The sequence below is a fragment of the Chondrus crispus genome, genomic scaffold (assembly GCF_000350225.1).
Source record: "Chondrus crispus Stackhouse genomic scaffold, scaffold_23, whole genome shotgun sequence".
Classification (NCBI taxonomy): domain Eukaryota; phylum Rhodophyta; class Florideophyceae; order Gigartinales; family Gigartinaceae; genus Chondrus; species Chondrus crispus.
This window is the reverse complement of record NW_005179131.1, coordinates 175,655-201,883: the sequence shown is the minus strand read 5'-3', so window position 1 is coordinate 201,883 and position 26,229 is coordinate 175,655. Positions and strand designations below refer to the sequence as shown.

At 51.4% G+C, this 26,229-nt stretch overlaps 13 protein-coding genes; 1 reads left to right on the top strand and 12 right to left on the bottom strand.

The window, feature by feature from the left end:
* The window catches only part of CHC_T00004373001 (hypothetical protein), an 883-nt gene extending 861 nt beyond the window's left edge, over positions 1-22 (bottom strand). The window contains exon 1 of the mRNA XM_005716196.1: positions 1-22. This exon is cut by the window's left edge and continues 251 nt beyond it. Within this exon, the coding sequence (XP_005716253.1) occupies positions 1-22 (22 nt within the window).
* Positions 23-1,264: 1,242 nt separating this feature from the next.
* On the bottom strand, positions 1,265-2,817 carry CHC_T00008818001 (Mitochondrial substrate carrier family protein). XM_005716195.1 is given in 2 exon segments: positions 1,265-1,731; positions 1,732-2,817. 1 exon segment carries the CDS (start codon positions 2,815-2,817, stop codon positions 1,732-1,734), a length of 1,086 nt encoding a protein of 361 aa, XP_005716252.1. The 3' UTR covers positions 1,265-1,731.
* A 74-nt stretch (positions 2,818-2,891) lies between these two features.
* Positions 2,892-3,332, top strand: CHC_T00004372001 (hypothetical protein). Its single transcript, XM_005716194.1, has one exon. The coding sequence runs from the start codon at positions 2,892-2,894 to the stop codon at positions 3,330-3,332; it is 441 nt and encodes a 146-aa protein (XP_005716251.1).
* Positions 3,333-3,353: 21 nt separating this feature from the next.
* On the bottom strand, positions 3,354-5,070 carry CHC_T00004371001 (hypothetical protein). XM_005716193.1 is given in 2 exon segments: positions 3,354-3,792; positions 3,793-5,070. 1 exon segment carries the CDS (start codon positions 5,068-5,070, stop codon positions 3,793-3,795), a length of 1,278 nt encoding a protein of 425 aa, XP_005716250.1. The 3' UTR covers positions 3,354-3,792.
* A 1,955-nt stretch (positions 5,071-7,025) lies between these two features.
* Positions 7,026-8,249, bottom strand: CHC_T00008727001 (aminomethyltransferase). The gene has a single exon (XM_005716192.1). It carries the CDS (start codon positions 8,247-8,249, stop codon positions 7,026-7,028), a length of 1,224 nt encoding a protein of 407 aa, XP_005716249.1.
* A 23-nt stretch (positions 8,250-8,272) lies between these two features.
* CHC_T00004370001 (hypothetical protein) lies at positions 8,273-8,563 on the bottom strand. The gene has a single exon (XM_005716191.1). The coding sequence runs from the start codon at positions 8,561-8,563 to the stop codon at positions 8,273-8,275; it is 291 nt and encodes a 96-aa protein (XP_005716248.1).
* Positions 8,564-8,866: 303 nt separating this feature from the next.
* CHC_T00004369001 (hypothetical protein) lies at positions 8,867-9,001 on the bottom strand. The gene has a single exon (XM_005716190.1). The coding sequence runs from the start codon at positions 8,999-9,001 to the stop codon at positions 8,867-8,869; it is 135 nt and encodes a 44-aa protein (XP_005716247.1).
* A 786-nt stretch (positions 9,002-9,787) lies between these two features.
* Positions 9,788-10,959, bottom strand: CHC_T00004368001 (hypothetical protein). XM_005716189.1 is given in 5 exon segments: positions 9,788-10,120; positions 10,121-10,250; positions 10,395-10,444; positions 10,553-10,867; positions 10,868-10,959. 3 exon segments carry the CDS (start codon positions 10,865-10,867, stop codon positions 10,121-10,123), a joined length of 495 nt encoding a protein of 164 aa, XP_005716246.1. The 5' UTR covers positions 10,868-10,959; the 3' UTR covers positions 9,788-10,120.
* A 1,081-nt stretch (positions 10,960-12,040) lies between these two features.
* On the bottom strand, positions 12,041-13,816 carry CHC_T00009150001 (Rab1). XM_005716188.1 is given in 7 exon segments: positions 12,041-12,544; positions 12,545-13,018; positions 13,152-13,233; positions 13,368-13,369; positions 13,564-13,600; positions 13,731-13,744; positions 13,745-13,816. 5 exon segments carry the CDS (start codon positions 13,742-13,744, stop codon positions 12,545-12,547), a joined length of 609 nt encoding a protein of 202 aa, XP_005716245.1. The 5' UTR covers positions 13,745-13,816; the 3' UTR covers positions 12,041-12,544.
* A 757-nt stretch (positions 13,817-14,573) lies between these two features.
* Positions 14,574-15,981, bottom strand: CHC_T00009127001 (enolase). XM_005716187.1 is given in 2 exon segments: positions 14,574-14,655; positions 14,656-15,981. The coding sequence occupies 1 exon segment, from the start codon at positions 15,979-15,981 to the stop codon at positions 14,656-14,658; it is 1,326 nt and encodes a 441-aa protein (XP_005716244.1). The 3' UTR covers positions 14,574-14,655.
* Positions 15,982-16,001: 20 nt separating this feature from the next.
* CHC_T00004367001 (hypothetical protein) lies at positions 16,002-16,178 on the bottom strand. The gene has a single exon (XM_005716186.1). It carries the CDS (start codon positions 16,176-16,178, stop codon positions 16,002-16,004), a length of 177 nt encoding a protein of 58 aa, XP_005716243.1.
* A 2,787-nt stretch (positions 16,179-18,965) lies between these two features.
* On the bottom strand, positions 18,966-19,187 carry CHC_T00004366001 (hypothetical protein). The gene has a single exon (XM_005716185.1). The coding sequence runs from the start codon at positions 19,185-19,187 to the stop codon at positions 18,966-18,968; it is 222 nt and encodes a 73-aa protein (XP_005716242.1).
* Positions 19,188-24,379: 5,192 nt separating this feature from the next.
* CHC_T00004365001 (hypothetical protein) lies at positions 24,380-24,550 on the bottom strand. Its single transcript, XM_005716184.1, has one exon. It carries the CDS (start codon positions 24,548-24,550, stop codon positions 24,380-24,382), a length of 171 nt encoding a protein of 56 aa, XP_005716241.1.
* Between the last annotated feature and the right edge of the window lie 1,679 nt (positions 24,551-26,229).

The window sequence follows — 26,229 nt, the reverse complement described above, 5'->3', positions numbered from 1 at the left end:
CCCAACCGTGATCATCGTGCATCCCACACACACCCCCCCCCGGCTCTGCCACGATGCGCGCACGCCGCACTCACCGGGGCGCGGACTAGCGGCGTCGCGGCTTGAGACTGCCTCGGCACGATCGCTGCGTCGTCGCGCCTTCTGCGCCCAATCCCTAATCCCCTAGCGCGGATTTCCGCGTGGCGTACTGAAAAAAGCGCGTGTCTTTTCGACGGTCTTCCACAGCGCTATACAAAAACACAGAAAGAAGATATGCCCGCAAGGGAGTGCGTCCCCGCGGCGTGCCCGGGTCGTGAGCAAGCCTGGGGGCCGTGCGTGATCGCGTGGGGGAGGGGAGGGAGGGGGGAGGGAGAACAAGGGGGGGAAGGTAGAGCTCGTTGATGGAGACTGTCCGGGTTGATGGGTAGGCGAGGTGCCGTTGCGATGTGTGCCGAACACTCGTCGTTCAACCTCTCGAAAGGGGGGGAGGGAGGGGGGAGGCTTGCCTTGAGACCGGAGCTCATGTCTGTAGCCGTGGAAGCGTGCGTGGCGGGCATGAAAGGTCCGTCCTTGTATCGTGACGGTCTCGATTAGGGCAAGGATGACGTGCGCGGCCCGAGCTGGAACCGGAAGCCCTGGGGGAAGGGCAGTGTTCCTTGGTTTTCCCCCCTTTTTTTTAGCTGGTTTGAGCTTTACGGGACGACTCGTTTTTGCTCACGGCGTGGGTGGAAAAGACCGCGACCGGCCGAAGGGCGGGGAGACGCGGGTGGAGCCTGTCCTGCAACATACACTGATGTTTTTTCTGAGAAAACTGACCATGGATGGAGTTTTTTCTTTGTGTCTCTTTCATGTGCTTAGGCCACGCATCGTGTAGGGCCCCGTGGAATCCTATGAGATTGCCGACGTTGGATAACTCCTCGGAGCACGCCTGCCTTTTATCGCCAATTTTGTTTTTCAAGGATCCGACAAGTAATTTTTAGTTGACATTGCTTCCGTGTGGTGCCCGCCATGGATCAACGAGCCGTGCACGAGATTTAGCATCTCTTGACACAAAACGCTTTGCCGTCCGTACCAAGAGACGTGCTTTTTTCACTGTGTTTGCGTAGGAGTGGAATTGAACGAAACCCATGAATAATGTGTAGGCCCGATCTCTGTAAACGAACGGTGCGCGCCTGAGCTCCACGTCTTACGTACGAGTCTTTACACTCAGCCGAGGCGGCACAAACTTTAGCAAGGTCTTTGTCTAGTTCGGTTGCGTTGCTTGTTCTTGTTCTGACGCCTGTCATTGAAATCAACCGTTTTTAGTCATTTTTGTTTTACATGTTTCGTTTTCTCGTACGGTAGCAAAAACTATTTGCCATCCAAAGTTAGAAGCGAATGAATCCCGCTGGACAGCAAATTATTAGAACTAGCCACCCGTGATCCGCGCTTGCTGTTTGTCGGCGGACAATGGAGTCATGTAATTTGGCTGCGTGTGGTACGCTATCTCTCCGGATTTGCAGTATTACACTTGAATGTTTGAGGCACGCTGTAGCGTCCCAACAGTAGTGGGATAACCAGTAGTATTCAATGGAATAGGCACACACCCTACCCGTGTCCGAAACGTTCGGAGGTTTCCTGCCCGCGAGGACATGACAAAATCGCAAAGGCAAGAGTCCACGGACCCTCCCCGTATCTCCCAACTGCGCCCCGTGATTCGCGGACCCGCGCCCGCCGCAAAACATTTCTTCCCTCGGCCAACAAACGCGGGCGTCATGCTGTCCCGCCAAAAACCTTTCTGAAAATCTCATATGAACCCATCATAATTGCGCACGCGGGAGCCACTTTCGCAATTCGTGGTCCAGCACCGCGAAACAGTCCACGAATCCCTTCATCAGATATAATCTGTCTTGCAATAGTCATCGCTCTGGGGGCGACCGACCGCCCATCTGCACCGCGTGCAAAAGATGCCTGCCTCCTTGTCTTGACGACGTCCGCTGGAACCGTGCACAAAGCCGCCAAACCACCTGCTCCAATTCCAGCGCACAGATACACGCTGTATGAGGTACCTGACGCGAAAAGCGGTTTTGGCAGCACAGATGTCTGCGGATCCTTGAGAGTCTCATATACACTCCAATAGATTGCGGAAAACGGAGCATCGCGCAGCAGCGTTGGTCCCAACCCACGCCAAAGCGCCGACCACCCATCCGTGTTTTTGACATGCTTCAAAACCGAAAGCACAGTCGCGTTCGGCCCACCGACCCCCGCTTGTAGACTAGTTCGTGCAAGCTCTAAAGGACTAGCCACCGAACATGCCGCCGTCCTTGCCATCGCCCCAGCGGCGATGGCCGAGGCGGGCTTTGAGGCCTCGGGGAACGAGTTGCCAATTTTTTCCCGAAACGCCTCGTACAGGGTAAAGTAAACACCCGTGGTCGGAATGGCCATCAACAGCGTGACGTTCAGCCCCCGCCACAAGCCGCGCACGCCCTCCGAGCGAACGATTTTTCGCGCGGCATCTAAAGAGCCCTCCACATGCTTGGGATCTTCACACGGGGAGTGGCCGCCGACGGGACATACATGGGCTTGCAGACGAACCTTGACAACGTCCAGCGGCGTCACCACTGTGGCGACCACGCTAGCGCCCATCGTCGAGGATAGCGCATTACGAATGACGCTATCGATGGGGTCGTTTCGAGACCTTCGCCGGCAGTTGTCTTGCAGGGAATGGAGGCCGTACTCGGAAGGTGGCGATGGGGCGACAGTGCGGGACGCGGGTGTTTGCTCACTATTGTTCTGGAATAGGGTCCTCGCCAACAAGAACAGTGGGGATTGTTGGATGCTCCCGTCTTGGATCCCCATTCAGGCTTCTCCTCCAGCTCAAGGAACTGGGGGGAGTGCCGCGACGTTCGCCGTAGTTGAGCGACGAAACTGCGATGCCGTCTGCGTTCGCGCTGCCCGCCGGCGTGAGCTGGCCACCTTGTAAGGAATGTCCGACAGGCACGGGCGCCTGCCGCGTAGCGTCTGTGCCAGCCATTCAGCCTCCAACGGAAATTAGTGTGATGCCGGTTCTTTTTTTGACCAATAATACTCGTTTTTCTGGCTCTCCAGAGAACCCTGAACCCTGTCAACATCCTCTACTCCACACCTCCACTCACACTTCTCTGCTGTTACGCTGTATGTCGACATGTACGATGCCGGTATTCTACAACCTAAGCATTGCCAGAGTTCTTGAAACATGTCTATGCTTGATAACGTTATCTTGTGCCCCTGACCGCACCCCAATTGTCAGGCACCAGATGCACAAAGGCAAGACTTGCAAGCTTCTTTTCTTTTTTTCAGGTGCAATTGACTTTACAAGGCATTACTGCTCTTGAACAAACGCCAGAAGCTTTGTATTTCGACCTTTGGTCAACGGATGACATACAATTTACAAGGCGCGGGAGAGCCCTGCAACTCACAAAGATATATTATGCAAAGATTTATCTTTAAGCGCATACTCACCTCACTGCAATACGTTTCTGTTTGATGTAAGTAAAAAAAAGTCAATGGTATTTGATTGTAACGCCGCTATCTAGCGAACCCAAAACGTCGCACACGGACCCACGTCTACCGGTGCCTAGCCACTCACTGCGGCAGTTAATCTTAATAGCCTCAAAACCTGACAGCAAAGTCCAACTAGTGGTCAGAGCTGTGCTTGTCTTCCCACTCCCCCTTGTGAACCGCGCTTGGCTCCTCCCCAAACTACATACCTTCATTCTTTCCACATGTGAAAATGGCAGAGCAAATGCATCTTCGTCATTGAAGTGTGTCCTTACTCTGCCTAACCTCTTAACCTCATGACGATGGCGACTTGTTCTGTTCAGAAGGCTTGACACCGCCGAGAGCATGGGCAGTCATAGGCACAGCAGCGCCATCATTGGACTTAGTGGCAATATGCTTAACGGCTTCGGTTGACTTCTGTGTTACTTGCACCGCTCTGGAAGCAGCGCCTGCCGCTCTTTGTGTAGCGTTTGCCACCACAGATGATGCCGAGGTCGTCGCCTTTACCAAGGTGGAAGACGCAGATATTGAAGCCTTGGCAACAGTTTCTTTCGCAGCACTGGCAATCTTTTCAAATGCGCTGACCATGTGCTCAGCGATTCGCTCGGCCCATCGATCATACCCAAGCTCTGAGGGATGCACCCTGTCAAGCGTCGAGAAAAATTGGACAGGGTTTGTTCCCCACTCATGGTTTGGTGGTTGGCCAACAAAGTAGACCCCAGCCATGCTTCGAGAGAGTTGCAACTTTTGCGAGTCCCAGTAGTCATTTAAAAAGATGACGATCGATCGCAAGGGCTCATGGAATCGAGGCGTGTGATGTACGCCAGGAATGGCCGGCAAGAAAACGCTCACATCGTCACCAAGCTGCTCACGAATCTTAATAACAAACTCGGCAAGATCCTCACGAAACTTGTTGGCGGTGCGGATTGGAGAAATTCGTTTCCAGTCGTTCACGCCAGTGACAAGAACGACGGCAGAAATGTCGCCAATTGTGCCCCGTTCCTTCTCCCTGGTGAGCATGGGTACGATCTTCCTCTTCAGCATGCGCACATCGCCACCTGTCAAACTCAAGGCATTCCATTGCACATCCACGTTAAGCATCTCCGACAAATACCGCGCGACCTGTCGCGGGAGAGCCGGTCCATCACTGGGGCCATCCTCAAAACTGGACAGCCCTCCAACGCCGCTGACCAAAGAATCGCCGATAATCAAAATGCGTTTATGCTTCGTGACGGTCTTTGTGCCGTGCTTTTCAACAGTTGGCGAAAGATCAATGTTACCCAATTGCGCTCTAACGCTTTCAACCGCGGCATCAACCGCGTCATTGACAGCACTCTGCGTCGACACGGAGGCGCCAGCTGCGCCTGCATGATGAGAAACACGCGCGTCGTCCGAAGCGGTAAGAATGCGAGTGACATGCCCCTCGGAGCTAGACAGTGTCTGAGTGTTCAGCCTAGCGACGGGGCGCTCGACACCGGAACGGGGCCCACGGGCGTCCGGTGGGGACTGATAAGTAGCTTTCAAAAACATAGCCTGCCCCAGGCCGACGGTGCTCGCCAAACCTGCGACCATGCCAACATAGCTCTTCTTGATGGGCTTTGACACGACTTTCGCGGCCATTTTCGCGCGACGGCGGCGACTGCCTGAGCTCCGCGAGGAGATAGAGCGGTCTGTGCCGAGGGTGACGTTAGTGGCGGCGTCGTCGTCGTCGTCGTCGATGTCCGAAGAAGGGCTGTCGTCTCCCACAGGATGCGGGCGGGCTCGCTGACGGGTCGGGGGCGGGGCGGCAGCAGAGAGATTTGCCGGATGGGGGGGTGGGCGCTTTGAAAACGGGCGACGTCTCTCGCCGATGCTCGTGTGGGCTTTTGCGAATTGCTTAGAGTGGCGGTGAAGGAGGCGGTGGCTGTCGGGGGTAGGCGGGGCAGACGCGGTGTCGGAATCCGAGAGGTCGTCGGGGAAGGGCGGGTGGATAGTCGTGGCCTCTTGGTCGGGGGCGCGGGTGGAGTGGACGCGGACGAAGTGCAGCTCCTCTTCGAAGATGGTGGAGGGGGGGGCGCGCGAGGTCGGGGCAGGGGCTGGCGCGTGGGGCGCCCCGACCCTAGGAGATGGGGTGGCCGAAATCGTTGAGGTGGGGCCGGATGGTGTGGGGTGGCAAGGGTGGCCGGATAGCGCGGGTGATGGAAGGTTGATGTTGGAGAGTGGAGTGGGGGGTGGATAGGTAGGGAGGGGGGGGGGGAGGGGAGGAGGCGGGGGAGTGAAATTGGTGAGGTAGGGGGTGCAGGAGGGAAAGGGATGGCAGGATGTGTTTTGCGACGGTTATGTGAGGGAGCAGGGCCGGGTGCGGTGCGGGTCGGTGCCATGGTGAGGCAGAGGGGGGAGGACCAATTGCATGGCAGGGTGGCGGTGGGGCGGCCTTATATTACTTCGGGTGTACAAAACTGATTTGTGCGTCGTATTTTTCTGAAGAATGCGGGCGCACACGCCCGGCGATTGGACGGCACGTGCAACGCAAATCAGATGCAACACAGTGGCTTTGGGAAGATGCCTGGCGTTCGGGAGACACCGCTGAGAGCGTTCACGTTTCGCATTGGGTCTCGCCTCGGGGTTTCGCCACTCTGCTTCGCGGCGCTCTTCTTTGTGAGGCCGGTAACGTCTCAATCGTCGCCAGCCGATGTGACTTTTCACACGGTTCGATGTGCTGAGAGCGCACCGGCGTCCTATCGCGCGTCGCCATACTTGCCACAGTATATTCGCGCACGGCTTTACAACGGCGACCAAGATAGTGCACATGTCCGAAATAACGCCCCTCACACCCCCTCGCACCCCCTCGCATTCACACTGCCTGCCCCGCTGACGTGGAGCAGCCACCTCACATCTCATCTGAACGCCCCGCTGAAGAGCCCGCGGGGTCAAAGGCACGAGCCTCGGCCCACAGCGCCAGAGCCTGCCACCCTACCCTTGTACCGAGTCGGTACTACCGCCCTGCGTCGCGCTGCGGCTCTTCGTCGATCGCATCCGGTCGACGTGCCTCGCGGGCAAGGGCGCTCTGGTCTACTCGAGGCGACCGGATGCGTGAAGGCCCGAGGTGTAGTGCGGGGGAGGGCTCCGTCGTGTCAGGCACATCGGTGGCCCGGCCAAGGGCCCAGTGCTGTGAGACGGAGAGCGGCCCCTGCCAGCCTTTCGTTTCAAGAGCGAAGCGAAATGCCACTACCGCGCGCGACAGTTAGCCTTGAGATAATAAAGGCAGCCCCCGACAGATCCCCAGAGGCGGGGATCATCGGTTCGGGGAGCATCGCCAACGGAGCCGCCCTTCAGAGAGACCCTCGCCCTCGCTTCCTCCCTGCGCGCGCGCCTCCCTCGCCCGCCGGCGTCGTCCACGTTCGCTCGCGAGGAACTTCGAACCCGCCGGTTGCCACACCCTAAAAAAAACCTGCTTACATTCTGTCGACATACAGTAGTAGTGTAAGTCATACACTAGTGCTGTACAGTAAGTCCTTACTGCGTTTACAGAAGGATACAGCCCCCTCCTACTCGGGCACGCTGTAGTAGCTGGCAGGAACCAAAGGCATCTTGCGAACCTCGACCGCGTTCGTCCTCGATCGCACCTGCACCGCGAGCTTCGTCTTACTCTTGTTGAACGGCTTGTCCGCGTACCCCATCCCAATTGCCTTCCCGAGCGACGGACTAAAACCGCCGCTGGTCACTTTCCCGACAACCGCTCCCTCCTCGTTCATCAGCGCCTCCCCACCACGTGCCGGCGCCCCCTTCTCCATCACAAATCCCATCCGTCGTCGCGACGTCCCGTTCTTGATTTGACCCAGGATAACGTCCGCCCCCAGGAACCCTCCGCTCTCACGACGCCGTTTTCCGACCGTCCAAGTCAGCCCCGCCTCTATGGGCGTCGTACTGTCATCAATGTCATTCCCGTACAAGCACAACCCCGCCTCAAGCCGCAACGAGTCACGCGCTCCAAGCCCCACTGGCCGCACCGCGTCTTCTGCAATCAACCCCTCGAATACCTCCAACGCTCTGTCCCCAGGCACGGACAGCTCGAACCCATCCTCCCCGGTGTAACCGCACCGCGTCACATGGCACGGAATTCCCATCACATCAATATTAACACCTGACATGAACGCCATCTTGACAAAGTCATGATTAGGGCTAAACTTTTGCATCGTCTCCATAGCTTTGGGCCCTTGTAGCGCCAAGAGCTCGTGGTCCTCGACCACCTCAAGGTCCACATCCATCCCAGCCTGCTTGGCCTCCGCCAAGTGTTCGCGCATGTGCTTGACGTCCTTGTCCTTACACCCGGCATTAATCACCATTCCATGAAGGTTGCCACCCAAATTTGACACGATAGTGTCATCGATGATACCACCGCTCTCCGTTGTCAGAACTGATAGCACTCCAGTGCCTTCGTCCAGACCAGCGATATCGCCGACAACTAGCTTCTCAATGAAACGAACGCGGTCAGCGCCATGCAGGCGCACCTGTCCCATGTGAGATACATCAAACAGGCCGGCGGAGGAGCGCACGAAAAGGTGCGAGTCTTTGATTCCGTCCGGGTATTGCACAGGCATGGCATACCCGGCAAATGGAACCATCTTACCACCCAGGTCGACATGCTTGTCGTGAAGAATGGTCGTCTTTAGTTCAGGCTCCGCGGCAGCAGCCATAGCAAGTTCCCTTTTGGATACTTTGCCGACGCTGCGGCGCAGCAAAGTGCGCGTGGAGGTGATAGCTAAGTTCATTGTTTTATGCCCGGCAAGTTTGCTTACGTGCAGGCGCAGGGGGGAAGAGAAAAAAGGAATAGAAGCGCAGACCTTGGGAGACTGGAGACTGGAATGGGATAGCAGACGGAGAATACGATGGCTGTCGCGACACAAGGGTTAATAGAAGAGGAGGGAGGCATTATTCCTTGATTTGAGGTATGGGATTGAGCTTTACCGAAGAGGAAGATTGATGGGCGAAAATGGCGGAAACGTTGCCAAGGGCCAGCCAGGTGCGATCTAGGGTGATCTCCATTTAGTGGCTCGGGACGCGCCACCGACAGCACACTTGGCATCTGCCAGAAAAAATTTCTTGGTACCTGTTGACAAATCGTGTATATGCACGTGGCGCTGAAGCAATGGGCAACACTGTCGACAGCATCGGGGTAGCTTACAGTACATGCGCACATTACTGTACTGTTGCGGACCACTGCACTGAACACGAGGCACGACTCGTCCGTGTGTCTCTTTCGGCCCCGGGTCGAAAAGTGTGTGACGTACTGAGCCATACCGTGCTACGGAAAGGAGCACTACGGGCCAACCTCGGAAAAGTTGTGTCCTATTGGTGTACGTCCATAAAGAGATAGGACGCTCAGCAGTTATCCATCGCAACGGCGCAAAGTCACCCACACTCTTTCTTTCGATAACCATTCTTGCACGTGCATTTTCTGCATCTGATCCTCAGATTCATACAGCACATACAGTATCAAAAGGAACGTCGCAACTTCTGGCATCAGCCCAAATGCAATGGAGTTCTTCGCATTTGCAGTACTGCAATGAGTGCTACAACCGTGTGTTACTGCATAAATAAAAACCACCAAGTCCAGGTTTTTAGAGAAAATCAACCTCTTTACCTTATTGTTCTCGTTAATGAGAATAATTAATGGTCATCTTACATTTTGCTACACATGTATCTTTCGAGAGACTCTGCAAGTAGGGTTGTCCTTTCTTTGCTTTCCGAAAGCTTCGAATTTGTGTGCGGAGTATCACGTGCACGATTGAAATCGGCACGTCAGCTCTAATTTCTATGCGAAGAGCATTTCATATCCCACCCTACATTCGCGCCCAAGCCGATCGCTCTAGCGAAGTCCTGGCTAGTAGCAGTGAAAATGACGTCAGTGCGAGTATTCTTGAGCTATTTCCGTGCGCGGGCCCACTTCCGCGAAAACACATTGTTTCGCGCTCGTGTGAGGCACGTAGATTCGTAGGTATGCAGGTGATAACCTCTCATGCTGTACAACTTCAGAGCAATCGGACGCTCAAAAGAGCGCGCAGCATTCACTTCCCGGTGCCTCGGCGTTTCATGCATTCAATGCGAACCATCAACCCCGATTCTCCTGCGAAGCGTGAGTGCCACTTCGAATCCAAGGAAGCTATGCAACCAACTCAAGGTTTGTGGCTGTACCCGTTGCGGCCACCCCTTTTGTCAGATTTCTTGCACTAGGGCGCAGGAGTCGACAAGCTTATTTATCAATAGTTTTTCCTAGGCAGTCTGTGGAATTAACACTCGTAACGCAAAACACTTGCAATACATCGTGCATGCTGCAGTCAAGATGCAATTTGTGATGCACTTGAGGAACAATGTTTTTACAATACCGTTAGAAGCAAAAGCGAAGTGATAGCGAATACTAATTGCAAATAGTGCCGGTCAGGGCTTTCGTAGCGCGCCACAGATGAATCTTCCTATAGCCGTGAACGCGAGTAGAACCTCGACCAGGGTAAAAACTTGCAATGCGGAAAAAAAGACGCTTTTGAATCCGAGTTATCCCTCCAATGAAGAGTATTCTTGTCCAAAAGTGCATCTGTGGGCCTCCTTTCTCATTTGCGGACTTTTCATCGCTCCTAATTCAACCTTAACGGTCGTCGGAGCACCAGGCATTGTCGCGACGTACCTCGGCCAATTGTTCAGGAGTAAAGTCATTTTCAATGTCGAACTCTGCTCGGATCTGTTCAGGAGTCTTACCCTTAATCATGTCTGCAACACTTCGCGTGATATCGTTCGCAGAATTCGAAATACGATTGTCATGGTTAGTCTATCTGGAATGGGGCTGAAACGCAGCTGTGTTCGACTTTGATGTCTTCCGCTGGCGACAAGCTCATCGTGGCTAGAGAAGGACTGAAACGTACGTCTTGCAAGTTAAGTCCAGTAATGATTGAACATCGAGGAAATTCGCGGCCTGCGTTATTAGAGTGTGGGAAGCGTCGCACGAAAGAGATTAGTACATATAAGGAATCGCGCTTCAAAATTACCGCATGCAGCAGAAACACAAAGGCCCATCGCATACCAGAATGAGTTGAAAGAGAGTGGGTTTCTCAACTTGGACAAAAGCCTTTTCCCAACGGTCGACTTCGTCGGGGCTCGTTTGGTTGAGTTCCTGTTGGTGGCGAAACTTGCAAAACTCCACGACCTTTGCCAAGATGCTCGCTTCGACCTCGCCCATAGGGATCTCCATACCGTCGACCTCGTCAACGTCCTCAAGCATTCCCTTTACAAAGTTGATCTGCGTCGCGACGGCCTTTTCAACTTCGAAAGTTTCGCCATCTTTGCTCTTGAGCTTGAGCATGATATTGCTCTGTTGGCTCGGAGGTACGTCGGCCATTTTGAAAGAATGAAAGGGTGCGTGCTGAATGGTTTTGAGAAATGAGTGGCGTTGCAGAAAACGTTGCTTACTGCGAGGCCAAGAGATTGCGGGATCACCGACGGACCAACGTGGTCTTTACGAGGCAGCAGGTAAACGTGCTCGTCGTGGAGGGCTTAAATTTCTTCCAACCAGGGGTACCAACGCTCAAAGGACCAGTAACGAGTCATGGAACTCAGCGGATTCCGGAATTTTCTGGCGTACCAATAAATGGCGTGATGCGAGTGTTTGCAGACAGGCGGCGCCAGAAATCTTTGATTTTTCAGAAAAATGGAGGTTTTATGTCTTGATTGCCAATTAACACGTTGCAAATCACTTCCAGGCTTCCCTACATGTTTCAGGCTAGGTAATAAGGTAAACTTTACTGTACGTACGGTTCCACAGCCGGACAACAAAAAAACAAAAAAAAAAACAAAGAAGAAGCAACGTTTTCATCCACTCATTTCCGTTCAACAGCCTTTTTTTATGACTAAAATTTCCACATACTGTATCATCGACTCTGACCCTTTTTGGCGGCAAGAACATAACTAAGATGCAGCCTCCGGAAGCCAACAGAGAGGAGGTTGGGGGAATAGGTGGACAGCGTGATCCTCCCCCTGCATCACGTCCCAAGACTGATCTGTCCTCGGAATCGATGACACTTTTTTGGCCTTGTTGAAGAGTTTCCCCTTTCTCAAGCCTTTCACATTTCCGGATGCGCTTCAAAACTCGACTCAAAGTTGACAAGGTACAGCATCTACTGAGGGTTATTCAGGTTTTAGACAAACTAGAGAGACGATGCGTTCTTCATCTGTGCCCTCAAGATATAGATTCTGTAAGAATTGTCTTGCAGGCAGATGTCGCAGGCTCTGTCGCTGCCTACACACTCTTCAAAAGAAGCGAGTGGTTCGAATCCTACCGCATTGAATCTCAGAATGAAAATCAAATTGGACTTGAAATGGACATGCAGAATCTGCTTCGAGCTCTACGCTCTGCGTCCGCAGCTGATGAAATTCTTATCAAACTGTCAAAGAAGGGCGTCCCCGTTTTGACGTTTGAAATTCGCACCCCGCTAGGTCCGATCTTACAAGACATTCCTGTTATCGTGCTTTCAGCGGTCCGCCTGGCCGAATTCAACGAGCCAGAACACGAATACATTAAGGGGTTTACTTTGCCACCACTTGGTAAGCTACATACAGTTGTTGATCGTATGAAGGGGCTCAGCAATGAGCTTCAACTCAATGCCCGTCTTGTCGACCAAAAAGCGAGTCTTTCATTGCGTGTGCTCACACACAGCGTATCGGTTTCGACGACGTACAACGATCTTTCCCTTGCCAGCTATGATGCAGATGAAGCGAGCGCAGAAGTCGAGGACCAACCGGAAACCGCCGATTCATCTCTTGACGCTACCGTTGAACTAAAAAGCTTCAATAGATCATTGTACGGTCATCAAGTCCAGCCAACTCATGCAATCTGTTTCATTCGTCCGAGCTGTGTAATGGTCCATTTAATGGTGCCTTGGGATGTTGGAATAACCTACTACATACCTCGAAAAGTAACCGCTGCATGAGTCACAAGTCATCAATACACTTCCAACCAAACAGCGCGTTTTTGTACAGAAGTCTAAACATACCGGCGCAGTGCCATGGCGTTAATTTGTTAACAGCATCCGGATGAAGACTTAACTTCTTCGTCCTTCGACGACACATTCACCGTACCACCTGCATTGTTCTTCGCAGGTTGGAACGAGGTTGAGGCCTTAATTTCAGCAGCCATGGCAAGGAATGCGCCTTCAACATTCTCTGAAGTTTTTGCCGACGTTTCCAAAAACCTGATGCCCAACGAGTCAGCAAATTCTTTTGCGGTGGCTGTGTCGACAACTTTCTTCGAAGTCATATCATTCTTGTTTCCGACGAGCAATTTACACACATGTTCCGACGCGAACCGATCAATTTCTTGGAGCCATGACTTCACGTTGTTGAAGGACTCTTGGTCAGTGACATCATAAACGATGATGATGCCGTGAGCACCGCGGTAATATGATGATGTGATCGTTCGGAATCGTTCCTGGCCCGCTGTGTCCCAGATCTGCAACTTGATTGTCTTCCCATCAAGTTCAATTGTTCGAATTTTCTGTGCGTGGCGGTCATTCGCAATAGTTAACAAGCATCATTCGGAGTTAGGATTTTGAGTGCCTTTGACGCAGAAAGCTGCGGCCCTTTAGAGCAATCTATTGATGCGTGCAGAGCGTCCCGCAAGTACATACAAAGTCTACTCCAATCGTGGAGATGTAACTCTCTGTGTAAGTGTCGTCCGCAAAACGCAGCAACAGACATGATTTCCCCACACTGCAGACGCAAATAGATGTAGATGCGACGCAAGTGTACGATTTCGGTAATAGATAGAGACAATGACACGGTTAGAATGAGTTTCGAATCTCACGACTTCATCGTCGGATGAATGTTTTGCACGCCCAACTTACCCCTGCGTTTTCGTTTCCCATGGAACGGTGTCCGCGCGCAAAGAAATGCGTAAGAAAAGACAAGTATTAGGAAAGCATTAGCAACGACGATACAGGATATAACCGGCGGGCTGGATAACAACGCCTGGACATATTGGATCTTTGCAACACGTCAGGCACATCTCGCTTTGCCAGAAGCGAAGACGACAGAACGTACCGAGTCTCCAATAAGAAGGTTTTTGTACAAGTAATCGCTACGCAACGCAGAAGGTGAAAAGGCAGGACACGGAATGACGTAATTCGAGAAAGATGTCAGCAGGTGCGGCGGGTGTGCCCAAGTTGGCCGCTGTAGCACACAATTACAAGCCATTGTGAAGCACTTACTATTCTGGATTCATTTTGAGGCGGAGTGATGAACAGAGCGATGTCGCAGTTGAACGAAGAGGATCGTGGAGGGGAAGGGGAGAAGGCAGAGGGGAAAGGTGTGACGATGGTGGAAATGATGGCGCCACCGAAGGCCAGTGACACAGGTTTATGCCGGACTCTTCACAGTGGCGAAAAAATTATTCGGGGCGAAATTTGCAGGGCACCAAGCCCCTTGTGCTCGACTTACACTGACCATCAAAAATTTGAAAAGGACTGGTTCTGTAAACCGGACTCTGGCATCTGCCTTCCAGCCGGATTTCAGCTTTCAGAAATTGTTTTGTGTTTTAATTAAAGAAATTACCTAAAATTCACTCTCACGGTACAGCGCTTGTCCCAATAAACACACTAACACACAAGCGCGGCCTCTGAATGGGGCCACTGCTCGGCTAATCAGGATATCCGAAGGCCAATGCAATGCACAAAGCAACTAGACCTCACTATGTAAATGGGGTACGGTGTCGAGGTGTCGTCCAATTTCAAAGGACTGCAACCGGAGTTCATTTGCACGGGGCCCTTTTCCAGCCCCAACCCCAGTTGTCCGGCCACAGGCTGTTCGAAGTCGACTCATTCACATGAACGACCAGAGTCTGGAGAAGAGTGATCACGGCCGTCGGACTATAATTGAAGCATCGTTGTACTCCCACGCGCAAGGTCGAGTGTGAATAGAAATATGTTCCCTAGCGTCTTCAGGCCTTCACATATTATGGCATCACATGCGCAATGCCAAGCCCATGCAGTTATTATGAACCATAGTTGCACAGGCTGGTTCTTTGATTGTGTGTTGACAGGAGTAATGCACAGTGTGACAGTTAAAAGGGTCAGAAATTTCTTCTCGTTAAGCTAGAGATATTTCTGGTTTTTACGAGTGCTACTCAACTTTCTATTAGATTGCCCAAGGAGTGCGGAACTTGGCACCAGCGTACACAGCAGCGTCACCAAGCTCTTCCTCGATACGAAGGAGCTGGTTGTACTTCGCCAGCCGCTCCGAACGGCACGGGGCGCCTGTTTTGATCTGCGCAGTTCCGAGACCGACGCAAAGATCGGCAATGAAGTTGTCCTCAGTTTCTCCTGAGCGATGCGAAACCATAACCCCCCACCCAGCGTCACGCGACATCTTGCATGCTTGAATGGCTTCCGTGATTGACCCAATCTGGTTAACCTTCAGTAAAAGCGCATTGCACGCCTTCTTATCGATACCAGTCTGAATACGATTGGGGTTGGTGACGAGGAGGTCATCGCCAACGATCTGGACGCCTTCACCGACAGCTGCCGTAAGCTTGGCGTAAGACTCCCAGTCATCCTGGTCAAAGGGGTCCTCAATCGAAATCATGGGGAAGTTCTTGCAGAAATCCTTGTACATCTCACCGAGCTTCTCCCCGCTAAGACATTGAGAGCCGTCATTGTTTTCAGTCTTAAAGTCGAGATCGTACATCTTCTTGGCCTCGACCCAGAACTCACTGGCAGCAACATCCATGCCAACCTTGATCTTGCCAGTGTAGCCAGCCATTTCGATGGCCTCTTCCAAAAGCTTCAGACCCTCAGTGTTGTCCTGGATATTGGGGGCGAAGCCACCCTCATCGCCCACACTGGTGGCATCAAGGCCATACTTCTTCTTAATTACCTTCTTCAAGTACTGATAGGTCTCGGCACCCATCTTCATAGCTTCTCGGAAGTTGCTAGCGCCAACCGGCAGAATCATGAACTCCTGCATAGCCAAGTTATTTCCAGCATGGGTACCACCATTAATGACATTCAGACTCGGCACGGGCAGCAACATCTTGGGGTTTCCAGCCAAGTCATTCAAATGCTTGTACAGCGGAACCGCTTTGGCATTGGCGCCTGCCCTGGCGACAGCCATAGACACGCCGAGGATAGCATTGGCTCCCAAGTTCTTCTTGAAGCCTCCCTCGGTGCCGTCGAGCTCGATCATTTTGGCATCAATGGCGCCCTGATCGGCGGAGTCCATACCGATGATGGCGGCGGCGATCTTGGATTTGACATTGTCGACGGCCTTATCGACACCCTTACCAAGGTAGGCGCTCTTGTCACCATCGCGGAGCTCGAGGGCTTCGTAGATGCCCGTGGAGGCACCCGACGGGACCATGGCGGAAAACTTGCCACCGGGCGTGGTGACATCGACTTCGACGGTAGGGTTGCCGCGCGAGTCGAAGACGGAGCGAGCGGTGACGGCGGTGATCTTGCCTGACATGCTGAATAAGTGGATCTAGGTTACGATGTGGCGATGGCTGCGGAAAGATTGTGGGATGCGATTAGGAATGTGAGTGCCAGAGAAGAATTGTGAGACGGGAGTGCTTTATCAGGGCGAAGGGACGATCGCAATGGTGGGGATCTCACAGTCGCCGATGTGAGGCGAATGCGGGGTAGTTTGGATTCGACGGAATACATCAGATATCTTTTGACACGAGTAAAACCCAAATACTCCAAACTATTACCATTTTTCTAAGCAGAATGGATCATACTCAATCCCGTTATTCCTCGCTCATCCAATCAACGTGCGTGTGCATCTGACTGGTTGCCAGTTGGAACAACCCTGGCGTGGCGCCACCAAACCGGTGCATGTCACGAACCGGTGCATGTCACGAACCGCTCTGAGCTCACTCCTCAATCCGACGTCAGACCACTGACGTGAGGAGGTCGCAACTCATGGCTGCTTTCAACTAACTTGCCTGCCCATCCCGTTCAAGAAGCATTGTACTGTACTGTAGTTACAACCAAGCGCGAAGTCTGGGAATGCCAGATGAGGGCCTCTCTAAAGATTCCGTGGTCAGGCATGTAAAGGGGGGTTGCTGGTGTTGTCGGACAGTGACAAAAAAATCGGACATGCAAAATATTTTGAAAAATATCTCCGACACGGGCCAAGGAGCACCGCCGCGCGTAACGGCGCCAGATAGTGCGCCGTATATCAGAACGACGTGGTTGAAATTAAAGAAAAAATATCTCAATCGATTGCTTACGGCTTTCTACGTATAAGTGTGCAACAACCCAAAAATACAAAATAGGCGGACTTTTCTATTTTTTATTTATTTGCTTGGATGTCCGATCTTAGTGCTCGGTTGAGGTGCAAAAGTGTCCGCGCGCTTCAATCTCACTCCTCTTCTGTGTCCGTGGTTGTTTTCGCCAAGTCCCAGTGGACGACAGGCTGAGAGTGTCCCCGTCGCAAAACATAAAAAATGGTGATTGCTTGACAATTACAAGTACTTTTTCCTTTTAATATTGAGGTTTTTGTCCGACGTCTCCAGCACCCCCCCTTTATGCACATGTATGGACGTCAAATACAATAGAGGCTGTAAAAAATTGGGTGCATAATGTTCTGCGCCGTGGTACTGTAAATGACGAGGTTCAGATCTAAGAATGGATCAAGCATCACGGTATCAGCATCTCGAAGATTTTAATCTTGACGTCATCATGCCCACAAATGGATCCGTCGACATGCCGCAAAGAGTTATCCATTTTTCTCCTCCATCCGCAAAGACACCTCCTGATTATCTTCCCTTCTTTTCACCATTGTGCCGTTAAACCAACCTTCTTCCTGATCTGCAATGGCTCAAACTTCAAACGTTTCCTCCGAAAGATCCCAATCTTTCACTAGGGACATATCTTATCCTGTAGTAAGAAGCCAAAAGCTTTCGTCGTTGTCTTCGCTTTCAGCGTTGAATGACTTACAGGAAGATCAGCAGTTTAAATCGAAACCTGACACTCGCAACCACACGGAAAACTCGGATTCATCGGTTGTGGTCTGTGCTGCTGCGATTGCTGGAAGCTCTGTCGTCATTTCAACTCAACGGCGTTAGAAAAAAAGAGCTTCGGGACACCACACTCTTCTATTCACCACCCCCTTTTCTTTTGACACTATCACGGATTTCTACGGCCAAGAAATGTTCAGAAAGACTTTCCGTATGTCTAGATCTACGTTTGATCTTCTTCTCAGCACTGTTCACGACCTCCTGGATCGCAGATTTGTGTCAGCATCGGACTACAGAAGAAAAACAATCCCGGCAGAAATAAGGCTTGCAATCACACTGAGGATGTTTGCTGTAGGAAGCCACTGTGATATTTGTTTGGCATATCAAGTAAAGGAATCTACTATTTTCGAAATCTTTAACTCGACAAGCTATGCTTTGATGAAGCGTCTCCATTTAGAGGGCTTTCCGAAGACGAAACTGGCTCTGCAGAGTATTGCGCAAGGTTTTCAGACATCACGCCCCGAAGCGAGCCCCTTGTTTGGCTGTGTGGGGGCTCTAGACGGTATTTGCGCTAAGATCAAGAAACCAGCAATTTGTGAAAACCCGGCGTTTTTCTATTCCCGGAAAGGTTTTTATGTTCTACCAGTTCAAGCTCTTTGTGACGCAAACTACATTTTCCGGTACTTTTCCGCTGTATGTACAGGAGCGACGCATGACGCACTGGCGTATGCGGTGTCCGGACTCAAGAAGGATCTAGACTCTGGGATTCTCAGCGATTCGTTTTACATAGTCGGTGACGACGCGTACACCTGCACGGAAGAATTGATAACGCCTTTTTCTAGGGACAATGCGGACTACGATCAGATGAACTTCAATTTCTTTCTTTCGTCCATGCGCATTCATATAGAACAGGCGTTCGGCATGCTAGTTGCGCGTTGGCGCATTCTCAAAGGTGGATTGGAGTATTCTGTGAACAAATGCACTGATATTGTCTGTTTGCTGATGAAACTGCACAACCTTTGTACGAAACACGACGGGCCGGACTCAGCAACTGAAGGTTTAACGCAGGAGGGAATGGATGTGTTGGAGGAGGATATCAAAGCGTGGTACATACAAACTGAGGAGCTATCCGAAGAATTTCACCCAGAAGCGCAGGGTAGAGTCACAGCGCGATCCGCAGTTCAGCGTTCCGGATCTTCTCGTATGAAACGTGATGCTCTGGTTGCGATTGTTAAGGGTAAGAATAGACAGATTCCGAATCCTGTGCCTTTGACGGTGAACGCTCGCAGTGTGTGTGCTCGTACATAGATGTAGTCGCTGCGATAACGCCCTGCCCCGCTCTCCTCCTCCACACCCAAACTGTCTCAAAGGAAGCTGCATTCCCCAGGGAGAAAGATATCTTTCCTCCTTGATACGCGGGATGATGCCAATATTGTTCAAGCAGTCAACAAATGGCTTGCCCTCGTCCGAGTCCTGGTAGAGCGTTTCCTCAAAAAGGATGGCGCCAGAGGTGTAATCTCCAAGGTCTGCACAATTGAAAAGGGAAGCTGCGACAGGCCTGGCCGGTCGCTTTCGAATTTTCGACTCCGATGGAAGCCAGACGCTTGCCGATGGTCTTGGTCGACTCATCAAGGGCGACAATACCCTTGCCGGGGGAGGCGATCTTGTTGGCGCTGGTGATGAGCTCGTCGTGGTACTGCTCTATGGACATCGTCCGTTGGAAAACTGGAGTGCGGCGGGCGGTTGGCGTCGAGTGCAAACTCAAGAAGGAGCTGCTCGGCACATTTCTTTAATGAACTATTAATGAGTTTGTTGGCGGTGGCGATGAGTTCGTCGTGACACTGCTCTACGGCCGTCGTCGGATGGAGAATGGCGGTGAGGCGGGCTGTCGGCGTCGGGTGCAAGCTCACGAAGGAGGTGCTCGACAAATTTCTTTAATGAAATATTAATAATGTCGTTGGAGATGGCGATGAGCTCGTCGAGATATTGCGCTGTGGACATCGTCGTATGGAGAGTGGGGGCGCGGCGGGAGGTCAGCGTCGGGTGCAAGCTCATGAAGGAGGTGCTCGACACATTTTTAATGAACTAATAATGACGTTCTTGGCGGGGACGATGAGCTCGTCGTGACACTGCTCTATGGAAATCGTGGGATAGAGAATGGGGGTGCGTTGGGCTGTCGGCGTCGGGTGCGAGCTCACGAAGGAGGTGCTCCACACATTTCTTAAATGAAGTATTAATGAGTTTGTTGGCGGTGGCGATGAGCTCGTCGTGACACTGCTCTACGGCCGTCGTCGGATGGAGAATGGGGGTGCGGCGAGAGGTCAGCGTCGGGTGCGAGCTCACGAAGGAGGTGCTCGACAAATTTCTTTACTGAATTATTAATGATGTCGTTGGAGATGGCGATGAGCTCGTCGAGATATTGCGTTGTGGACATCGTCGGATGAAGAGTGGGGGCGCGGCGGGAGGTCAGCGTCGGGTGCGAGCTCATGAAGGAGGTGCTCGACACATTTTTAATGAACTAATAATGACGTTGTTGGCGGTGACGATGAGCTCGTCGTGACACTGCTCTATGGACATTGTGGGATAGAAAATAGGGATGCGTTGGGCTGTCGGCATCGGGTTGGAGCTCACGAAGGAGGTGCTCGACAAATTTCTGAAATGAACTATTAATGATGTTGTTGGCGGTGGCGATGAGCTCGTCGAGTTACTCCTCTGTGGACATCGTCGGATGGAGAATGGGGGTGCGGCGGGAGGTCAGCGTCGTGTGCGAGCTCATGAAGGAAATGTTCGACACATTTGTTTAATGAACTAATAATGAGTTTGTTGGCGGTTGTGATGAGCTCGTCGTGGTACTGCTCTGTGGGCAAGTCGTCGATGGCGGGTGGGGCAGTTCCAGCTTTGCGAGCCTCCTCAAGCTCCTTGGTTGCTTTCCGCGCCTCCCTCAATTTGAAAGCGCCACTTGAGCATGCCATAGCTCAGCCCACTGTCCCGCGTGGTAGATGCCTTCGAGGAGAGTGTTTCGGGTGGAGAATGGGGGTGCAGCGGGTGGTCGGCGTCAGGTGCGAGCTCACGAAGGAGGTGCTCGACAAATTTATTTAATGAGCTAATGAGTTTGTTGGCGGTGGCGATGAGGTCGTGTACACCGGGGACGGTATTTAGTGTCAGCGCTAAATTAGTGTCACCGCGTAAATAGTGTCACTGACACTAATTCATGTCAGAGCCCGGGACGACGACGGATCAATCCAGACATAGAACAATCCTTCCTTTGAGCCGGACCCATCTCACTGCCGGTCCGGAGGGATGGTAGTGGTATGCGATTCGTTCGGTTCGTTTCGGGAGCACTAATTTGTGCGCGGGAGTGGAGATACGCAGGCATTCATTACTGAAAAGCGTTTTGTACCAAGAACAGGTCAACTAGTCGGTCTTTGGTCTGGTGTATAGGAAAAGGTTGGGCGATGCAGAGTTGTAACAAGGGGCATCTGCGATAAGGAAAGAGGAGGGGGGGCCAGCGTCAGGACTTGTGATTAGAGGCAGGCATGTGAGGTTTTGGTAGGACGAAAAGAAATGCTGTAGGCTCTAATGGGATCTAACTTACACTATTCATTGTTACGTTTGACAATATCAGTGACAGTAATACCGTTTTCACTGAAATAGTGTAAGTACGGAAATAGTATCACTGACATTAATATATGTTTAGGGGTCGATATTTCCATCACGGAAATGGTATCAGTGACAATAAATACCGTCCCCGGGTGTACATGATTAAACAAGATTGTCCCCCTTCTGCTGTTCTATTTTCCTCTTATCATCTATAGCAATACTGTAACGATTTCTGTCCTCTTAACTTCCTCCTAGCCCTGGATTGAGGGGTGATGGGCTGGGTGGAGGATGGTGACAAGACTGGTAATGGGCATAAAAGAAAATTCAGACGCGATGTCGATGTAATTACCAGTCTTTAGCCGGAGAGAGAATACAACGTGCGAAACACCCTCCCAAACCTCAAGTTGGCATCACACCTGGCCCTCGTCCTCTTCTGACTCAGAAAGAAGGTCCTTGCTTACATCCTTCTGCAGTTTCCTCAGCGCAAGCAGTACGGAAGCGTCGTCCGAGTCGTCTCGGAGACGCATATCGTCGGGATGTGCAGAAATTCTTTTGACGACGTCCTCTAAAATCTTGATTTTCTTAAGTCTACATGAGTAGTATTTCAATTGCTTCTCGGAATCGTTCGCTTCAATTTTTTTCCTCCGCCCCTCGTAACAAGAAGCAATTTTTGAAAGAGAAGTGGCAATGTCCTTAACTCCCTCATCCGGCTGTGACCTTTTCCTGCGTGTTCGTCCTGTCGACCCCCCTTCCCCAACAGTACTACCAACCCTTGATCCTTCATCCCGTCCGGCGCCACCCGGAATCAATTTACACCATACATTGGAGAAATGCTCTTCCTCGAAAGGGGTTCCTTTGCGAGTACAAACAAACATTACCTGCATGCGTTTCCCGAGTGCGTTTAGCTCACCGCTAGAACTTGAAGGAAGAAAATGGCGAAACCTGTCGGGATCATTCTGCCCAGAAGCGGACCAACGCGGGACGTACTGTGTAAAACTGGCTTTTGCATCGTTAAACTTGTCCTTCAAGAAGGTTGCTGTTCGATGCGCTAACGGATGCAAAGACGAATCTACTCCATCAAGGGTTGCTGTCATGTTCAGAAAACGCCTTTGCATGGGATCGTTAAATCTACTTTGCAAGATTGTCCAAAAATCTAACCTCGTCACACCTGCATCCAGTTGAGCCCTGGACAGTTCCTGTCCCATGGCAATAATCGCACTCTTTGCATCTTCGTCATCTCGAATTGTAATTAAAAGCCGTGCAAACTCATTGATACCGAACGTGGTGCTCTCTGTGTTTTCAGCAATGTTCGGGTTAGCCTGACCACCTGAAGTTCGAGGTTGGATGGTGACATCCCTTCGAGTTGAACCATCCACCCTATTAACTTCTGATCGTGCTCGGTCTATGGAAATATTTTTTTCCCTGTAATCATTGGCTTCTATAGTCGACAGCACCTGGACAAGTTTTTCTTCAGTGGGCACTCGATCAATTGACAACGGAAAGTTTTCATCCTTTAGCAGTCTTATTCGCAACCAAGAGTCATATCTCCGTGTTTCTTCATGAGCTGACAGAATTTCATCCAAGCTCTTACCAGACAAAAGCGAGAGCTGCAAGTGCAGCACCGCTTTGGCTACCAGAGATTCTTTTTTACCGCTTTGACGACAATCCCAGCTTTTTAAAATGACTCTAAGCCTCTTAACTGGTAGCTGTGAAAGAAAAGCGAACAATCGGGACATATCACTGGCTGTCGATATTCTTACTTGTGCGCTTCGAGGTCCAATGTTGTCATCATCAATGACGACGGCACCGTCACCAACACCTCGCTCTTGAGAATCTGCAGCAGCTGCCAACGCGCTGTTTGTGTTTGTTGGCGAGCTGGATTCTGGCCTCCCATCAACAGATCTTTCAACGATGACGCACTCGTCGCTGTCGAAACGTAGTATGCGCCGTTGAGCAGAAAGTTCGTCAGTGGATGTTCTTGTGGCAGGAAGTGACTGACCGACACGCTGAAAGCGAGGACTTCTCCTCAGTCGCGGAGATTCTGAACCTTCTGCCATTTTTGCTGTTGCGATAAAAGGTAAAAATGAAGGAAACTATTGATAGGCAGGCTGAAGACTGCGTGCTTCAAGGAATCTGTAGGGGATCAGATAATTCGTACAGGAGAGCGAGAACTTCGAAAGACTTTGTCGATTGGGAGTTCTTTTTCGAAGAGGTGTTGGGATTCTACCGCCTTTTTTGACTTGTTTTTTGAATTCAAATGAATCAGAAATGGATCAAGGTCTGTTGGCGATAGCCAATAGGTCTCGACTTTATTGATTTGCAAAAGCTTACTGTGTACTTGTCATGTTAATTATTCTCGTCCATGATCGTCCATATGAAGTGTCATATGTATTAATGAAAACAATAAATGAACCAATCAGGAGCGATATTTGATCCATCCTCGTCCATCCATGCCCGACCACAGAATCCTTAGAGCAACCCCACCGCGCACATCTATTTGATCAATAGAATTTCCGCTCACAATTTTCAACCCCACCGCGCAATTCTATCGCTTTCCGAAATCGAATAGAACAATTTTGGGATCTAACCGAGCGCCGATAGATTCTAAAAAAGTTCTATCTGGTGAATAGATTCCGCGATAGAATGCCACGTGCCAGGCGTGTCAGCCGAATTCTGGCCAATTTTGCATCCTTCTCGCCCGAGAACCTCCGCTGCTTCGTCGCTGCAGCATGCATTCCGGTGGCGCGTGACCTGTGCATGCTCGCGACGATGCTTTCATCTTCGCCATCGCTGTCGTCCATATACTGTACTGAAGGACGCTTCCGAGGACTGCTCTCCGGTTCATTGGCGATGATAACTCGTGAGAGCGCGTAGTTGGACAATACCCGAGGGAGGGCGCGCGACGAAGAGGGAAAGAGGGCACAGGCTGCGGAAGAGAGACATGCAGCCGCGCGGGATTCACGGCGAGGGGTGGGCGTCTCGATGAACGATCGCCTCTTCGCAGACGATGTGTGACGTCTCGCCGTTGTCTGCGCGGGCATATAGCGATAGATTTGCAACATATGCGTTGGGGTTGACGCGAATAGATTCCACACGAATAGATTGACGAATAGGCACGAAATTCAATTCGGGCAACCGGCGAATGGTCAGCGTACACGTTGTATTTCTATCCGGCAATAGAATCGACGCGGTGGGGATGCTCTTAGAGAGGGCCTGATTCGACCAGGCTACACATGCCATGCTGCGACAAAACCTGCTTCGCTCTCATCTAGCAGCTTGTGACTCGTTCTTACACATCGTCTACTACGCAATTAGCTCTCGTTGCCCTTCGAGAATTTTCACCGACAACTTGCCGCTAGCAGAGTCGCGATCAGGAGAATACATCCAAATGCGACCCAGATGGTGAGACGTTTTGGCCTTGGAATCGTCGCACAGTGGCTCTGGAACATGAGATGGCCACATCTCTGGCTGCATGTCCACTATAAAAGTTTATTTGTTTTCCAATTTCATCCTTCAAATTTCATTGGTGCGCTTCCAGGTCGACGTTGCAACAGATGAACATACCTGGTTCTCTGTAATTCGACTGGAACAGTGATGGATGTCAAAGCGAAACTATATTCGGAAAATGGGAACATTTTGAGTAGTGCAGAAGCCACTTTCCAAATTCTTCAAAAGTTGCGAAATCGATTGCCGTTCAATTGTTTAAACGTCTACAAACTAGAAGTTGTCTCTGGGCATCGAAGGCTTCGCCGATCAGTCCACAATTCTCTATATTCGCGCTCTGCACTTCTCCCGCTCTCTCGCCGCCTCGCAACCCACCCCGTCTCCGTTGTCCTTAACCAATTCCGCCGTCTCCATCCCCGCCGCTTTCCCCCTTGCTGCAGAGACGATAACTCTCATCCTCGACCCCGCTGCCTTTCTGTGAGCACGATTGGTCACCCCCGCCACACCCCCGCCATTTATCACTGTTGGCCTTGAGGTCCGCCGCTACTCGCGAACATAAGGTCACCGCAGACTTCCAAATTCGTTGCCTTGCATTATTGACATCCACCACCGGTGCCTTTGCTAGGGTCGCACTTGCTCACTATCTGTACACCTCTGCCTTTTTCTACTTTAGACCTGAACGCCCGCTTTTCCTCGCAAAAAGACGAGCACAGCAGACCTCCATTTCCACCGCCTCCAACTTGTCCCGAAAACGATTATTGCTGCCTTGTAATCCTTCCGCCTTTGCAACTCACAAAAACGTCAAATTCCGACCTCCACCTCTACAGTGTTCGAGAAACTTTACTGCTATTTCACCAAAAATGAGTCAGTCAAGGGATCGCCGCATGTCTCTTGCTCGTAATGCTCCACAAGAAGCGTAGGAGTACCTCAATGACCTGAACTCGTCTGATTTAGAATCTCAGTTTGGTGGAAGGGAGATCGATTGGCAGAGCGACCTCAACGCTGGAAGGGCGACATGTAAGTTTCTGGTTGAGTGGGCACAGCGAGGACCATACCATGATGTCTTTTCTACAGGGGGAGGAAGTAAAGAATTGACGCTGTCATCAGCCAGTGTCATTAACCGTGGCGCTGCAGAGCTTTTGAATACAGAGAAAAGGGCGCAGACCGCTTACCGTGCTTATAAGGACGTGTTTCCGACATCCATATGGCACTGCTGCAGTCGTTTTTGTTTTGCCTCCATCGCAATCGACCCTATAAAGATTCGGCTCTTCGAAGAGATTCGCCTAATTCAGGAAATTGCGGAACGATTACATTCGTCTATCGCACCTATTACCGATCTTGTTGACACGAGACGACGTGGTAGTGGTGGGTCGTACATTGGCTTTTACGCACCATCCAGACAAGAGAGAGAAGGTGGGTTTAGTGCGGACGTTGCCTCGACAGACCGAAAAAAAGGTTTGCGAAAATTCGCAAACTTCGTCGTGCGAGTTCTACCGTTTCTCTACGGTAAGGAGGACGCACCGAGTGGCACGAAATGTCCCTCGGAGAAGCTCTGCACGGAAGCGATTTGCTGCTTCCTGGGCGTCTCAAAAAAATTTCTTTACGGGAGGAAGAAAGTACCGAGCACAAGCAAACAGTCTGGGGAGGCCACCGAGATAGAGCTTTCCTGCATCGTTGACGATACAGGTACCCGGTTACGTCAGCATCGT

Coding starts and splice junctions, on each gene's coding strand:
- CHC_T00008818001 (XM_005716195.1), bottom strand. CDS start 2,817: ATGGGGATCCAAGACGGGAGCATCCAACAATCCCCACTGTTCTTGTTG.
- CHC_T00004372001 (XM_005716194.1), top strand. CDS start 2,892: ATGCCGTCTGCGTTCGCGCTGCCCGCCGGCGTGAGCTGGCCACCTTGT.
- CHC_T00004371001 (XM_005716193.1), bottom strand. CDS start 5,070: ATGGTCGCAGGTTTGGCGAGCACCGTCGGCCTGGGGCAGGCTATGTTT.
- CHC_T00008727001 (XM_005716192.1), bottom strand. CDS start 8,249: ATGAACTTAGCTATCACCTCCACGCGCACTTTGCTGCGCCGCAGCGTC.
- CHC_T00004370001 (XM_005716191.1), bottom strand. CDS start 8,563: ATGCCAAGTGTGCTGTCGGTGGCGCGTCCCGAGCCACTAAATGGAGAT.
- CHC_T00004369001 (XM_005716190.1), bottom strand. CDS start 9,001: ATGCCAGAAGTTGCGACGTTCCTTTTGATACTGTATGTGCTGTATGAA.
- CHC_T00004368001 (XM_005716189.1), bottom strand. CDS start 10,867: ATGGCCGACGTACCTCCGAGCCAACAGAGCAATATCATGCTCAAGCTC. Junction 10,445..10,552: donor CTCTCTTTCAACTCATTCTG/GTATGCGATGGG, acceptor CTAATAACGCAG/GCCGCGAATTTCCTCGATGT. Junction 10,251..10,394: donor CTGGACTTAACTTGCAAGAC/GTACGTTTCAGT, acceptor TATCACGCGAAG/TGTTGCAGACATGATTAAGG.
- CHC_T00009150001 (XM_005716188.1), bottom strand. Junction 13,019..13,151: donor CCACGATTGGAGTAGACTTT/GTATGTACTTGC, acceptor CGCCACGCACAG/AAAATTCGAACAATTGAACT.
- CHC_T00009127001 (XM_005716187.1), bottom strand. CDS start 15,981: ATGTCAGGCAAGATCACCGCCGTCACCGCTCGCTCCGTCTTCGACTCG.
- CHC_T00004367001 (XM_005716186.1), bottom strand. CDS start 16,178: ATGTATTCCGTCGAATCCAAACTACCCCGCATTCGCCTCACATCGGCG.
- CHC_T00004366001 (XM_005716185.1), bottom strand. CDS start 19,187: ATGTCCATAGAGCAGTACCACGACGAGCTCATCACCAGCGCCAACAAG.
- CHC_T00004365001 (XM_005716184.1), bottom strand. CDS start 24,550: ATGCAGCCAGAGATGTGGCCATCTCATGTTCCAGAGCCACTGTGCGAC.